Source organism: Prinia subflava, chromosome Z (genome assembly GCF_021018805.1).
Source record: "Prinia subflava isolate CZ2003 ecotype Zambia chromosome Z, Cam_Psub_1.2, whole genome shotgun sequence".
NCBI lineage: Eukaryota > Metazoa > Chordata > Aves > Passeriformes > Cisticolidae > Prinia > Prinia subflava.
In genome coordinates, this window is record NC_086283.1 from 68,408,825 (window position 1) to 68,424,874 (window position 16,050).

A 16,050-nucleotide genomic window follows, 5' to 3' on the forward strand; every position below is an offset into this window, starting at 1 on the left:
ATTTAGTTTTGTCATCTCTCTCTCTCTATATATACATGTATTTTTTTTAATTTTTATATATGTATGTGCATGCACACATCACCAAGTAGACCAATAGTCCACAAAATACCTACAAAAATACTCTTTCATCACAACAAACTTTATTCATTATCCAGTATGTTTATTTTAAATCTTATGGTATTTTAGCTATAGATAGCAGATATTTAAGTATACAATAAAAGATTTGTAATGCCTAAATAGGATTGTTTTATTTTTAACTGCAGCATTGTTTAGTCAACTGGGCAGAGAATAAAAAAAGTTGAAAATGCAATTGAACAATTTTACCATTGCTAAATTGGATCCCTATGGGATAATCAAACTTTATATATTTCATTTTAGCTTGCTTTTGTATGTTTTATTTTTAATTTTAAAGGTAGTTTAAATAAGTTAAAGATTTTTTTCTAAATAAAAGAAACTCTGCTTTCTAAAGCAACCAGCAAAAGTGGTTTCTCACTGTAACTGGCAAGCTGAGGGCATTCTTTGATGTACTTCCTACCACATTCAATAAGGCCAAGCAGGCGCTTCTGATTCTAAGGCAAAAGGTTTGTTTATAGCTGAGATCATGTATTTATGTAATGTGCTGTCTGGGTTTTCTGGATCTATTTGCTAGTACAAAGTAAAATGCACCATAATTCTTTGCATTTTTCTTCACATTTTGACTTTCTCTAGCCAGCAGCACAAGGGGTACAAGATCCAGCAATCTTGGCTAGCAGGTGCACTCGACAAAAAAGCTCAAGATGTATACACGACCCGTGACTGACCCTCAGGATGTCTCTAGGTGCCACTTTTCCCCCTCCCCTATCACACACATCTCTGTTAAGGGTGGAGAACTGCTTGTGTTGGCTTGCCTCTGACGAGACTGTTTGAAAAAGTGCAGAGAGCTCTGTGTGGCATGGTGGTCACAGAAGAGACACAGGGCTGCCCTCGCTCCCTGGAGCTTCACCCTTCCTGTGTTGCCCCCCATGAGCACATCCTCCAAAGCTCTGATACTGTCTTTGCAATCAAAGGCAGCAGGACTGGTGGTTATTACAGCCTGGTAGCACGTTCTCATTTTGTGTCATCGGGCGAATCAAAAATCACTTTACCTGTACTGTACCACGGTCAAGTTCTGCTCCCCGCAGTGCCTCGCACATCGGATGTACCGCATCCAGCTGGACTTGCTGGGCTCTCCACCGTCGATAAAGTGCTGCAGTGTCCCATCTTGGTCATATATCTGGGGGAGATGTCACAAGGCCGAGTAGTTAGAACAAATCATCAGCAATCATTTTCACTGCTTTGCTGGTGTCTCTCTGTGGCTTTTCCAGGACTTTATTGCCATGAAGTTTGTCATCTGTGTACTGATACTCTTAGAAATATACATGAAAAAGCAGAGAAGTATTTTAGGGGAGGCAAGTTTATCATGTTTCTCTTATCAAGCCAATCTTTTCATATTAAAAGTATTTGTAGTGTCTCAAAGATGTGACCATGTTTCCCAAAGAATATTTAACCTATTTTGACAAGCTGGCCTTAAATAATGAACTGCCAGATAAACAAGAAAATCTGGATGTAAAGTGTGCAATAAAATGGCTGGGACATCTGAGCAAGGGGAATTAGTAACCCCTAAACAAGGATCCCTTCTTTCACATCACATCTTGCTGCTCCGTTGCAGCAAGAGCATATATTTTAGCAACTTCGCATGATATGTGAGGGAGCTGTAGGATTTGTAATACCAAAACAAATGAGACTAGAAGGAAAAATGGTGTTGATGATGCCTTTAGGAGCTCTCTTGAGGAATACAGGGGATTTTTAAGTACTAATTCAGGAACCTGTCCTGAGGGAATAATTGTTTTCCTAAACATGACATCCGTGCTAGGGACATGAGAGCCAGTTGTCTTTTTTAGAGAGACAGCATTATGTTTCTATTCAGAAGTGGATGCTCTTTCTGAAGTCAAGAATAGAGTTCCCCTGGAGGCTTTGAAATGAAAAGATAAATATATCATGCATACCTGCCCTCCTGAGTGCTTAAAAAATGCTATCTAGGTAGTTCTAATCCTAGTAAAACTTGTGTTCTCACAAGATTTTTACTTGTTACACAATTACTTTGGCAAACTTCATAAATGCATCTGAACAATTAGGTGTCTATCTGAAGTAAATCTCATTTTCATGCCTTCTGCTCCTCCATGAACACCATTTGCTTTAATACCTGTGCCCCAAAAGTGTTATCCCTTTCAAAATTGTATGAACCTAAATTGACATCTTTTTCAAAGTATTACTTCTGCTAACTAAAGAAGAAGCACATTTTTACACTGAATTGAACATTTCTAGTATATACAGATTAACAGTCTTGAAACTCCATTTCAACATCAAGAGAATAATCTCAGAAATTATGTGACTATATTCAATAGTTATGATTTTTTTAAAAGAGGGTTTCCTATAATTCACACAAATATATACACAGGAATCAAAATCTAGTTTTTTCCTCCACCAAAGGAGAGCCTCAAATTCAGGAATGAGCCTTGCTTTTGCTTTTGGCCAAGAGGGACTGTCAGTAATCAGGAAGAATATGTCTATTGCAAGAGCATGAGAGACACAGAAATCAAGTGTCTGTGGTGATTGTCATCCTTTGTTCCTGAGTGTCTGTGACAAGGACCAGGTGGAACTTGGCCAAATACTCCTGTGTTGGATAACCAACATGGACTGAGTGGAATAAAATCAGAGAAATCAGGAGTTCTCAGAAGTAAACAAATACTCCAGTCCCAGGGATTAAGTTTATTTTTTACATATGGTAGCATGCTGATTATCAGCGAGGACCTATTATGCAAATATCTTAATGCTGAATATGTGAGCAAAATATGCTAAACTATAAAAACCTGTGAAGAAATCAGAAATGTTCTACAGGACATCAGCCTATAAAAAGAAAGAGAAGGAAAAATTAATGGTTAAGAGTATTTGGCTGAAACCATTCTGGCAATATCTATGCAAACATTCTCAGCAGTGTTTATTGTCTATCATTTACATGCTGCTTATGCACATAATATACGACTTTATGTGAGGCAAAAACAATGCCCATAAATAAAGAGCTGATAACTTCCCAGTCGTCAGATTATATGAAACAGAAAAGACAAAGAGGTCTGCCATAATCAGTAGTGACACTCATATCTTGGTACACAGGGTCCTACTCAAAACTTTGTGCAAATAGACAGTCATTAACTGATATGAAAAATTAAAATCTGTCATGAAAACATAGGACTGGTTCTTTCCTGAATCTTGGTCTGGAATTGGAAGGACTGTGTTGTAAGACTAAGTATTTTCAAATACTTTGTTCTTGCAAGTACTGACACATCAAGTGACACTATGCCCTCCTTTCCTTTCCAGTAATATCCTGGGAGGATATTACTGACAGTGCTGCATAGTCATAATCTATCCAAAGGCATTCTTAGCCCTCTTCTTCCAGGATTGTAAACCCATCTGTAAGGAAGTAGAAACCCTAGGCTTAGAAGGTAAATAACGATACTGTGTTGAAACTATTTGTCAAATTGCATGATAAAGGTTAAAATCTGGAAAAAACCCCAAAACTCAGATATGGTTATTATTTTTCATGTCACCATCATGCAGGAGTTCTTATTCATTTTATAGTTATATAAATCAGGAAACCAGTGAAGATATAACTACTGGAAGAAGCCCTCATGAGGGAGCAAACCATAGCCTGCCATAACAGAGGGAAAGCAAACCTGTAGCACAAGCTGTGAAAACAAGCACTACAGTAAACTGTGGATACACATTTTCATTCACATCTCTACTACACATGCAGACATCCTTAAACGGTCATAGTATCTGTTACAGAAAATACTACAGAAACCTGTGATAAACTGATGTTACTGGAAGTCTTTGACTACCTCACTTAATCATCACATCCATCTACACTGGCATAATTTTTAACACATTGCAATAGTAATGCCAAAATAAAATACCATTTCTCTAAGTCCCTTCAGACTCTGCATTTATTTTTTCTGTATCCCATATCAGTCACTGATCTAAGTAGTGGAAACACAATTAGTTATTTCATCTTTCTACTTTAATTGCACTTGGAAGTGTTACCTAAGCTTCTTACTGGACCTTGATAACTATTGCTCTTGCTGAGTTTTAAAGATTTTATTTTTGTTGTGGTTTTGGCTTGTTTTGTAATGGAATGAACCAGATTTGTGGAAGAGACTGGAATCTGATAAAAGAGGTCTGCACTCACCTCATTTGACATGCATTATGGTCCTACTTAGCAGTTGCCTTATAGTTAATTGACTTCTTAATAGGTTCTTCACTGTTTATAAATATTTTACTGGTATGTTGCAGATCAAGATACTCAGAACATGACACATACTTCTCCCCTATGAATTTTATCCTTTGACTTAAGAATGCAACAGAAACTGTTTCATTTTCCAATAAGTAAGTCCAAAGCCTAATTATCAGAATATGAATACAAGTCTTCTCTTTTTGGTATTTTCTATTCCCTCCCTTGCAAACACAGCTTTATTAAATAATCAAGACATAAATAGAGGTGAGGCTCCTCTTTGAAAGGCATACAAACATAAATTAATTATGAAGGACTGGATATAATACTTACTGTATTGGTTGAGGATAATCATTTGGAGGACATAGATACTGTTACTTTAATGACAATTATAAGAGCAATGCACAATAGTAGTAACAGCTAACTTCTAAAGCACACTGCGTCTCATATAAGTGATACTCTAAAGACTCTGAACAGCCATAACTAACATAAATAACAGAAATAACATAAACATGAACCATCTAAGATTTAAACAGTATTAAAAGGCAAGGCAGAGTGCTAAAGAGACTTCTGAGAACCTTCAATTACTTCAGTACTGATATAGTCAGTATTGCTCACTTGGATCAATGGAGAAAATCTATTTCCAATGCTAAAAACTGTTGCTCCAGTTTCTGGTATAGATGCCACAAAATTTTAGATTAAAGAAGTTCTACTGTAACAGCTGCAGCTGCAGAGAAAGCCAAGTTGTGAAGCAATTAAAAATGATTTCACAGAAGTGGCAGCAAGAGCAAAAATGGTTTGTTGAAGTCCTTTCCTCCCTATCTGTTGCTTTCCCTTTTTCTCTTTCCATAGTCTGCTAAAGGATTATGCCTTTAGAAATCCTTCCTGCATTTTGTTTTTCCATTCTGTCAGATAAGAAAGATATTTAACAGATAATTATTTGGCTGCTTGGTTTCATTTCAGGCAGTCAGGGAATAGAGTGATCCTGAAAATAGGATTTTTCTTTGCACATACATTTGTATTATAAAAGTAGCCATTAGAATATTTGCTTTATGTTGCCAGGCATCAAAAGACATATGAAGAAAACTACAAAAAATGCAAGAATTAATTCTTACCATTATAGAGACTCTTGCATTTTGCTGTTCACTGCTATTCTCATTCATATCATATGCATAAAATCACAGAATTTTCAAATCACTTTCTTCACCTCTCTAAAGAAGTTTTACTCTTGACTTCAATAGGAAGGGTCAAGAAAGCAAAGATGTACCCAGAACTACTGGAAATATGGTGAAAAATTTGTAACCAGACATATTAGACATGGTAGCATCCATACAAGTTATATCCTTTCTGCAACAGTGTATGAACCTACAAGCTCCAGTTACACTGAAAGTTTCTTCTTTGCTGACTTGGACATCAGAACTCAATAAGATCTACATTAGGCAAATCTCACTATTGTGAGATGCTGCTTTTGATGTTAAAACACTACAACATCTTCTAAAGGTGTCTAGCCTAAGCAGAAGTTGAAAACCCAAAAGGGTAATGGTTATAAGCCTGGCTGTTAACCTGATTGTCTGCAAAAGGTGTGCAGTTACAGAATCATAGAATTGTTTAGGTTGCAAAAGACTTGTAACGAGATTGAATGTAACCCTTAACCAAGCACTGCCAAGCCAAGCACAAAATGAAGTCCCTAAGTGCCACAGTACACATCTTTAAATACCCCTAGGGATAGTGAGTCTATCACTTCCCTGAACAGCCTGTTCCAATGATTGACAACCCTCTTGGTGAAAAACCTTTCCCTAATATCCAAGCTAAACCTCCTCTAGCAGTTTGAGGCTGTTTACTCTTTTTCTGTCACTTGTTACTAGGGAGAAGACACCAACTTGCAAACTTCTAGAACCTCCTTTCAGGCAGTTGTACAGAGCAATAAGATCCACCCCCCAATCCTCTTTTTCTCCAGACTAAACACTCCCAGCTCCCTCAGCTGTTCCTCACAGGACTTGTGCTCCAGACTCTTCCCCTGCTCTGGTCCTTCTCAGGATGTGCCGGAGTGCCTTAATGTCCTTTTTTCTAGTGAGGGGCCACTTGTGCTCAGTTGTACTCACCGTGCTGAGTACAAGGGGTGGTCACTGCCCTGCTCCTGCTGGCCACACTGCTGCAGATACAAGCCAGGATGCCCTTGGCCTTCTTGGGCACCTGGGCACAGCTGGCTCACGTTCAGCTGCATCAACCAGCATCCCCAGCTCTTTTTCCACCAAGATGTCTTTCCAGCCTCTCTGCCCCCAGTCTGTACCATCAAGTAGGGTTGTTGTGACCAAAGTGCTGGACCTTGTATGACCTCATAGACTTGGCCTCAGCCTTTCAATCCAGCCTGTCCAGATCCACCAGCAGGTCAACACCCCTGTTTAAATTAGTGTTGTGTACAGACTGTCAAAGGATACATTTGATCCCCACATCCATATCATGGATAAAGATATTGAACAGCACTTATGAACAGCCACCAGCTGGACTTTAACATCACTCACCTCTATTCTCTGGACATGAGCAGCTTCAGTATTTTACTTGAAGAGTACAAGCCATCAGCATCCAGTGTTTCCAGCAGAATTCTGTGGCAAGTGGTGTCAAAGGCTTCACTGAAGACCAGGTAGACAATATCCACCAGCTTTCCCTCATCGATGAGATATGTCACACTTTTACAGAGGAAGACTAGATTGGTCAAGCAGGACCTGCCTTTCCTAAACCCATGCTGGCTGTGCCCAATCCTGGTTGTCTGCATGATGGCACTCAAGATGATTTGCTCCATGACCTCCCGTGACACCAAGACCATGCTTACAGGCCTGTTGTTCCCTGCATCCTTCTTCCTTTCCCTCTTGTAGCTGGGCTTTATGTCTGCTGATCTCTGATCAACTGGGACCTCCCTAATGAGTAATGGCCACTTATAAAGGATTGAAAAAAAGCTCAGTGAGCTCTTCCCCCGGCTCCATCTGACCCCATAGACTTGTGCATGTCCAAATGGAGTAGCAGGTCTCTTACTATTTTTCTCTTGATTACAGGAGATCATTCTGTTTCCCACACCTGTCTTAGAGTTCAGAGGACTGGTTATAGAGAGAAGAACTGGTCTTACTGTTAAAGACTGGGGCAAAGAAGTCATTAAGATCCTCAACCTTTTCCTTATCTTTTGTCACTGTTTCCTTATGTATCCACCAAAGGGATTCTACTTGGCCCTCCTTAAGTTGCTACACAATTTACAGAATTTTTTTTTTTTTTTTAATAGCAAGTAAGTTCTATGTGAGCTTTAGCCTTTCTAATTTTCTCCCTGCACAACCTCATGATATCCTTGTTGACCTCTGTTGTCACCTGCCCCTTTCCTCTACTCTTTTTTCCAGCCAAAGTTCTCTGTTTTACCAGGCTAATCTTCCCCAATGATCATTTTGTGATCATGGTGCTCATGACAGCCTCTGACCACCACATAACCTGCAAGTCCTTCTCTGTTCACAAACATGAACAGGTCCAGCATGGCACATTTCATAGAGGACTCCCTCACCATTTATGTCAGGAAGTTATCTTCCACACACTCCAAGATTATGCTGGATTTTTTTTCCCCTCTATAGCATTCCATTTACAGCAAACATTGGCTAAATTGAAGTCTCCCACAAGAACAAGGGATGACAACCATGAGACTTCTCCCAACTGCTTATAGAATATTTCACCTGCCTCTTCATCTTGGCTGGACGGTCTAAAACAGACTTCTACCAGACTATCTGCTATACTGGCCTTCCTCTTTGTTCTTATCCCTAAACTCTCAACCCTGTCATCAACATCATCTTATTTTGAAGGAAATTGCTGTAGCTTCATCTGTTTTTTTTAAATTCACTTTGCAGCATTTTACTCATTGTCTGCAATAAACTAATACTGTAAGTGAAGTGTGCACGTGTGCTTTCACAGATGGGGGAAGAGTATTAAGTGTCAATTCTGGTAGAAGACAGCTCTATAGCCAACAGAACAAATTAAAAAGATGGTTACCTCTCCCATAAAGCTAAAGAAACAGCTGTCTCTTTCCTAAAAAGCCCTGAGACTAAGACAACTGAACAGTAAAATTCAGTGGTTTGGCTTGCCTAAAGCAGTGATTGTTAAGCAAAATGCCAATGAACTCTAGAGATCATTATGACACATATACATTATTCATTTGTTAGAGCTCCTAATAATGTCAAACTGAAAGCAAACTGGATTGTATGCATGAGTTGATAACTTATTCATTTAGGTTGGATTTTGTGTAAAGTACAGGTGCCTAACTGGCTTTGAAATCAGAACACTGCCACAGGATCTTATTATCTAGAATGTCAGAAACATTCAGAACACGGTGCATGAACTGAAAGAAAGACTACTAACAGAATTCATTGAAAATATTGTATTTAGGGAACATAGTTTAGGCTGAAATCAAAATACAGCTAGGTTCATATTGATAGCAACAAGTATTCAAAGAATGAATGCTTTTAGACTTTAAATGCCTTAATATTAGGAGCTGGGCATCTGCTTTATGACAGGAGGGCCCTTCTAAATATGTGTCTTCTCCTTCTTACACACTGATTGAGAAGGGTGAGTAGAAACAATCATGCATGTAATCATCACTTCTTTCTCATTTCTTTCACAAACTTGATGACCAAGTAAAGGTATTCAGCAAACTTTTAAAGAACTCTTTAGTCTCACTGTGTAAAAGAAAAATGAAATATAATGCAACTCAGAGACAAAATAAAATGCATGGAAAACTCTCCAAATACAGTTTAACTGAAAAGAAAAACTCACATTGATTTATGACAACAATAATATTATATAATCACATCCTTTACAAAGACCACATCTCAAACACTGAAATATTTTGTAAATTACGTGTCATTTGTTAGATTATCTATACAGCAAAGAGACTGAACAGCCAGAATAGACTATTCATCACATTCTGATAAAATCAATTTTGGTGTCTAATAAATATTATTGAATCTGTAATAATCAACTATACATATAAAACTAGTATGGAACAATTATAATATATGTGTCATCAACCTCATTCTGCTATAAGTGGAAATGTTTGGACAGGTTCCCTGCTCAAATGCATGGTCATTATTTCAAAAAGACATTAGATATAAATACTTCTCATACGTTCCACTGTTTCTTGATAAGACTAATTGATTTGTTTTACCAGTTAAAGTATGTGTTCAGATTATTCATGGACAGATAGCAGAATCAAAAATATAAATATGTTTCAGATAACATTCAAGTTTGTTGCCTTAGGAGGAGATAAGAATGCTTTGGTTTATTATTAGGTAGAAAATGAAAGCCAGTTATTATGGTCTTTATATCTATATGAAATAAATCCATGTCAATAACTAATTACTTACTTTGAAGTGCTTCTATTTTTATAATAATAATTGATGGTATCTCCTTGCCATGTAGAAATGCATAGTCCATCCAGAGAATGGTTTTTCTTTGTTGCCATATTTGTATTACCTGTGATTTGTTTATACTTAGAATTATCATCAAGTTTTTCAAAGCAATTAACAGAATAGAAGTCTGAAATAAATGAGCAAGGAGGAAGTATGAAGAGGCCTCACTGATTAAAGCCAAAGCAAAATTTTTGTCCAACAGGATACAACCCCTCTGTGAAAATGCACAGAAATATGTCCTGACAGCCAGTGGTCTTCTTCAACTGTTCACAAAATTCAAAGCAATTTTCTAAACTTAACAGTATCTGACATGGAGTGTACATCTTTTAATATCTAGTCGATGTTTTTCTCTTTAATCTAGCAGGCATCATCTAGCAAATTTTATAAAAGAGAGTACTTGCCAAATAATATTAAAAGCTATTTAGTTTTAATGTTTCTCAAAGGATTATGGCATATGAAACTATAAACATTGGTTTGAACTGTCTGTGCTAGGTGAAAGGCTTCATGTCTCACTTAGACCTCAGTCCAGCAAACACTTCTGCACATGTTGTAGTCCCATTGATCTCAATGGGACTACTCGTGTGTGAAATCAAGCATCTGTGTAAGCAGTTGGAGGATTGGGGCCTTATTCCAGAAAGTGTCATGAAAGCAATGCCCTGCTGACTATGTGGACTCCATAAAATTACTTTTTTTTAAAGTCAAGTCTCAGTGGTTTGTTTTGACATTAGCCCGTGGAGGTCCTGGAATAGGAAAGAATTTCTTGTAACACAACAGTGTTACTCAACACCAGGGCAATGAGAGGAAGACACAGGGCAGAAAAAAACCCCTCGCATGAAGCTGGAAACCTGCACACATGTAAACAGATCTGTAAAGAACCAGCACTCTTGCAGAGTACACTGACATCACAGGGCCTTCCCTGAGAGTGGTTTTGCACTCTCCTGACAGGTCCAGTGATAGGACAGAAAGAGCTGTGGTGCTCCAGCCACGAGTCATTCTGCAATGGAGACACTTTTGTTTAACATTGTTATTTGCACTCTGCTCACTGCATTTCTGTGCAGCCCTGCTAGCAGATGATCATGTGCAGGCAACGGACTGAAGTGGTTCTCTCCAGTCTTTTCTGTATGGGACATGGAACATGAAGAGAAAAAGTATTACCAATCTAGGCTCACTATTAAGAGAGAAAGAAACCAGACTAAAAATAAAAAGAAACAGAGAGACAAATTATCAAAACTGAAATAACCCAAAAAGAGGACTCTCACACGTGTTGACTGGTAAATATATATCCTAGTAAATATAACAGGGAAGACATTAATAAGTAGGGGTCCAGTACTGAAAACCCTCATTCAACTGGAAAGAATCAATGAATTTACTCAGTAATAAAGGTCCTAAAGTTATATTCAGATACAGAGAATCAAGACAGTTATGGTGACTCTTTCTTGCTCCCAATGCCTCTGAAAACAGAGCAGTGTTTCCTTTGCAAGGTAATGACAGAGCTTTGGCCATTTTCTTGGAGGTTCTCAAAACCGTTAGACATTGAAAAGTGAAATTAAAAAGTGTCTCATATTTTTTCATTCCTTTACACAACCAAATATTCCCAAAGGATTTTCAGATTTAATCAAAGATCAAGCTAGACAACTCAGTTGAAGCAAGTGAGCAGGTACACACTCCTGAGGTGACTTACTGATAACTATATGACCTCAAAAGAATCACTCAGGACCAAACAAACTCATAAATGGAAATCATTATGATTTTCCCTGATTGTTAAGAAAGAACAAAAATATGGAGGGTCTGTTCTTCAAATTAAATGCTTACTCTGCTTGTAAGAGAAAGCTGATGGCCCAAGAATAGCACAGCTTTTCGTCCCTTATTCCTATAATTTCTGTTAAGCACTTTTTCAAAACATTGTTCCAAACTGTGTTTTCATAGTTTTATGCATGAACCAGTACATCTAGAGAGGCAGCAGATCTTAAACATACAAATCCCAGACTGAATCCTTAGGGAAATTTTCAGATATTCTGAAATATAGTGCATAGAAATTATGGCACAATTCTCTGTGATTGATTTTAGTTTGGTTTCATTTTGCAGCATTTGGGGATTCTCATTATTTTTTTTACATTTAGGATTTTTAAAAGCTCTAATGCCATGTTTCCTTAAACATTTTAAGAACTAGATTATAAAAATGCTTCTCTTCTCAAGCACAGAGCTGCTAGAGGGATCTGCAGGGAAGATGTCAAGAAGATGGAGTCACTCTTCTTGGTGGTGCCAAGCAAAAAGACAAGAGGCACTGGTCAGAAACTGATGTACAGGAAGTTCTGCATGAATATGAAGAAAATCTTTACTGTGAGGGTGACTAACCATTAGGCCAGACTACCCCACGAGGTTGCAGATTCTCCTTCTAAGGAGACATTCAAAAGCTGTCTGCACACAATCCTGAGTAGTGTGCTCTAGGACACCTTCCTTGAACAGGGAGGCTGGACTACATGACTCAAATGATCCCATCATCCTTTATATGAAAAATCCCAACCATGATGGAGAAATGCAGAACATGTGAAAATACTCTCTGAAAAGAAGACCTGTCTATAAGTAGCTTCCCCTGCAAGAAATGTTGAGAGCATTACTGTGTTCTATAGAAAGTGTTGCTGCCTAATGTAATGGCTGTGGTCCACTGATAAGGGCTTGTTCCTCGACTAAGCCAGTAATAGTTATATTCAGGTGTGTAAACTTAAGCTGCCACTGGAGCTTTTGGTGGGTTCAAGTATTCTGCTAAACTCCTGCAAAGTCATTCCAGTGACTGCTCCAGAAGACAAGCAGTTATACTTAAGTTCTGAGCATTACTTGTCAGCCCTGTCTGTATGTCTTAGATACTTTCCAGGATTTAGAATTCCACTAAACACCTTCATTCAAACACTTGAATTGCTGTGCAGATGCCTGGGTTTAGCTCCTGCCCTGAAAATGGTTTGTCACATGGCTTACAGCAAGTACTTAAAGTCTTGATCCTGCGGCTGTAGAAAACAGGGATTTTGATAACGTTTTTTGTGCACCATTTGCTTATCTTCACTCTGAGTTTGTAAGTAAATATGGAGGGGGACTGTGTTTACAGTGTATGTGTAGAACATCTAGGACAGCAGAGCACCCATTTATTACTACAATACAGACTCCACAGATAATTCTTTCAATCCTCTTTTAAACTTCTCATTAAGGCCTACCATAAATGAGGAATTTCAGTAAAAATTACATACCTTAGAAAATGTACTTAATTCCTTTGTGAGTTTTAAATAATGAGGCACTGTGATATTTTTAGTTAGGAATATTTTGGAATGTCTGGAATGTCAAGTTCCCCAGATGATGATTAAAAGGTCAAGTAATAAAGTATATGATAAACTGTGCCTGAGATTCCTCATAAAACAAATGAATAATGGCTCTACAAACTGTGTTGCCATGTTTTCATATCAAAAAATTCCTAGAGTCCATTATTCCTTCAAATTTGTTAAATTAAAGGATTGTCAGAAAAACAGCACAGGAATGGCTGGTTAGCAGCTTCTTTGGGGCTGAAGTCAGAGTCAAGAATGAAAGGAGTGCAGTAAGGGGTAGTGCTGATGGTGCTAGCAGACGTCATAGTGGAGAATGTGAAAAGGAATTTTTTCTTTCCTGAGTGCAGGCCTGGTGTTGGTATCATGCTAAGTTTCTTTAGCAGTGTGTTTGTTTCTGTGAGGATTATAACATTAGATTAGAACATTGCTTGAGACACAGTCACAGGAGCCCTCCAGAGCTGTCAAGCATTTGGCATATCTCAGTTATCTCTAAGGGTGGCAGGGGCCATCAATACAAAGTGGGCCATCAATCAATATGGGGTCTTCTTCAGACATTGTCTGTCAGCTGATCAGAGGAAGGCTTTAAGGAATCAGCTTTCCATTATCAGGATTTGGTCTGTGATCAGAACAAGCCACTAAACCTTTTACTTTTCACTTGGCAAAAACATACACACTGGAAAAAAGTCCTGACAGTTCATTCATTTTGCTCCATCACTGGAGCCAGATGATGTTTGACTGGGGAGACCCACCCTCTTTGATGTTGTACTCTTTTGAGAGTGCCCTGCTGTGAAGAAAATTTTCTCCTTCCAAATTAAAGAGAAACATTTCTGTGTCCAGCTGTTAAATGTGACGTTTGCCATTTTTCAGTGCACTGGCTTTGTGCCATCTCTCAGGCTGTGTTTCAAGCCTATCTTTTTCCTTTCCCCTTCTCGGCAGCAATATCCACAATGTGTTAGTGTCTCCAGCTTCTACATACATCAATACCAAAAGGGAAAATACAAGTAATACTGCATTTCTTAGAACTACAGCAGCAATGTTTACATGTCTCTTCATATTTTTTTAATTAAAGCCAGTGATCCTTCATGCAATGAAGGATAAAACCCTTAAATATGATCTATAAAAGACGACTTCAGTTTCATTTTGATTGCAGTAGGCAAACCACGCTGAAGCAAAGCCTTAGTAGAAAACATTTACTGGTTAAATGAATGTGGATATTACTAAATCTTGTTTTGTGTCCACATCAAAAAAATGGCACCCATTCAGCAGCCCTAGCTCTGTTTAAATTAGGACAAACTTCTCATGAAGTCTTGAATAAATATTTAGGTTTATGTAATCAAGAAAATCTGTATCTTCTCATATTTATTAAGTGTAATTTCTAGAGTTATAAAAACCACTGTCACAAACTGTGTATACAGTAAATAAAGGGTGAACTCATCATTACAACATTTTGTCTATCCATTGAGGTGGATGAAATGCAACAGGTTCCAAGTATTCTTCAGTTCAAACTCTCCGTATTCCTCTTCATTTCCATATTTGCTGATACAGAAACAGATCAATGTTTGATGGATTTTGGCAAAGTCATTATTACAAACCTGTGTTCTGTAATTAATCTCAGACTGTGACCAGCAAATCTGAATAACTGCTCATGTACTCATCACATCTTCATGCTGTGAAAATTAAAACCTGACTGAGAGCCTCAAAGGATGAGAATGGAAACACTTAATTTGGAAAATTACATGAATTGTAACAAAAACAAAGCACTTCCCCCTTTAGGTATTCACTTTGTAGATCCATGCCAAGAAATAGTATATTCAGATAGATTTGATCTAGAAATAAGCAGTAAAGATGCTCTTAATCTGGACTACAAGTGACTCGTGGGCAGTTTTTTTAATTTTAGAGTGATACAAGTTTTCAAGTAATTATAAATTAGCCTCTCTCCAAAAGGCTAGCAGAGAGCCAAGCTACATTCTCTGGGGCTTCAGGCAGTTCTCAAGAGCTATCTGGTATCTAACAAAGGCAGTACTGGGACTGGAGATGTCCAAGCAACACAGAGACACTGGCTGTAACGGTGTTGGCAATTCAACAGCAGGCACGTTTACTTGTTCCTGGAATGAATCAATCACTGCCACTCTTAAAACTGCAAGCAGCACGTATATACTCTACAAATGGTGCATTTGGATCGCTACATTATGCTGGTTCCATGACTCTGGTTCCAAAGAGGTGACCTTGTTATACAAACATAATTTACACTGCTGTAGTCCTTCTCTATCTCTATTTCTAAACCGATTAAGAAATAATTTTCTTACTGAAAATTCTACCTTTCTCTTATTTAGTTAACCAGTGTTATCCAAAATTTTCTTTACTTGACTCTAGTCTTCCATCAGCCACTGTTTCTTCATGTTCCCTTTTCCTATCCCTCTATCACGCGGCAGAAAAACACCCAAGAATACCTCATTAGAGGGAAAGTAAAGGACTGATTCCAAAGATTTGTGTTGGTTTCTTTCACTATTTGTTTCCTCATTATTCTCTTTCACCTTTAAAAGTATATACCTTACCTTTATCTTTCCAGCTTTTCTCAACTCTCCTCTGCACCAAAATAATTTTCTGTAAAAGGGAAATTTTTGCCCTAATCAGGTCTAAGTGACAATGCATAGGGGGCTTATATAGGCCAACACAGATGAAGCGGGGCTGTTTCAGAAATAGTCAAGTAGTTTGAGCAGCAAATCTGCTGGCCTTAAATGACCACTTATTTATAAAGAAATTCAAGGCAGATAAAATATTTTGAAACCAATAGAACCAGTGATTATAACCCATCTTGAATATTTTTACCAGTAAAATGATTTATGTAAAGCAAGTTTTATTTTTCCTCAAGACTAAATTTTAAAAAATTAAATTATTTTGATGGTTTTCCCACATCCTCAAAATTTAATACAAAGAGGAAATTAATAATTTTTTAGCAAGGCTGTCTGTAAACTTATTTTGCTGGATCTGTTCAAAACCT

General features: G+C 37.8%; 1 protein-coding gene across 2 annotated transcripts in view; it reads right to left on the reverse strand.

Annotated features, from left to right (window-relative positions):
* PRDM6 (PR/SET domain 6) overlaps positions 1-16,050 on the reverse strand; it is a 79,470-nt gene that overhangs the window by 27,679 nt on the left and 35,741 nt on the right. For both annotated transcript variants that reach the window (XM_063423301.1, XM_063423302.1), the window contains exon 4: positions 1,125-1,252. In XM_063423301.1, coding sequence (XP_063279371.1) covers positions 1,125-1,252 — 128 coding nt within the window. The remainder of the gene's footprint in view (positions 1-1,124; positions 1,253-16,050) is intronic.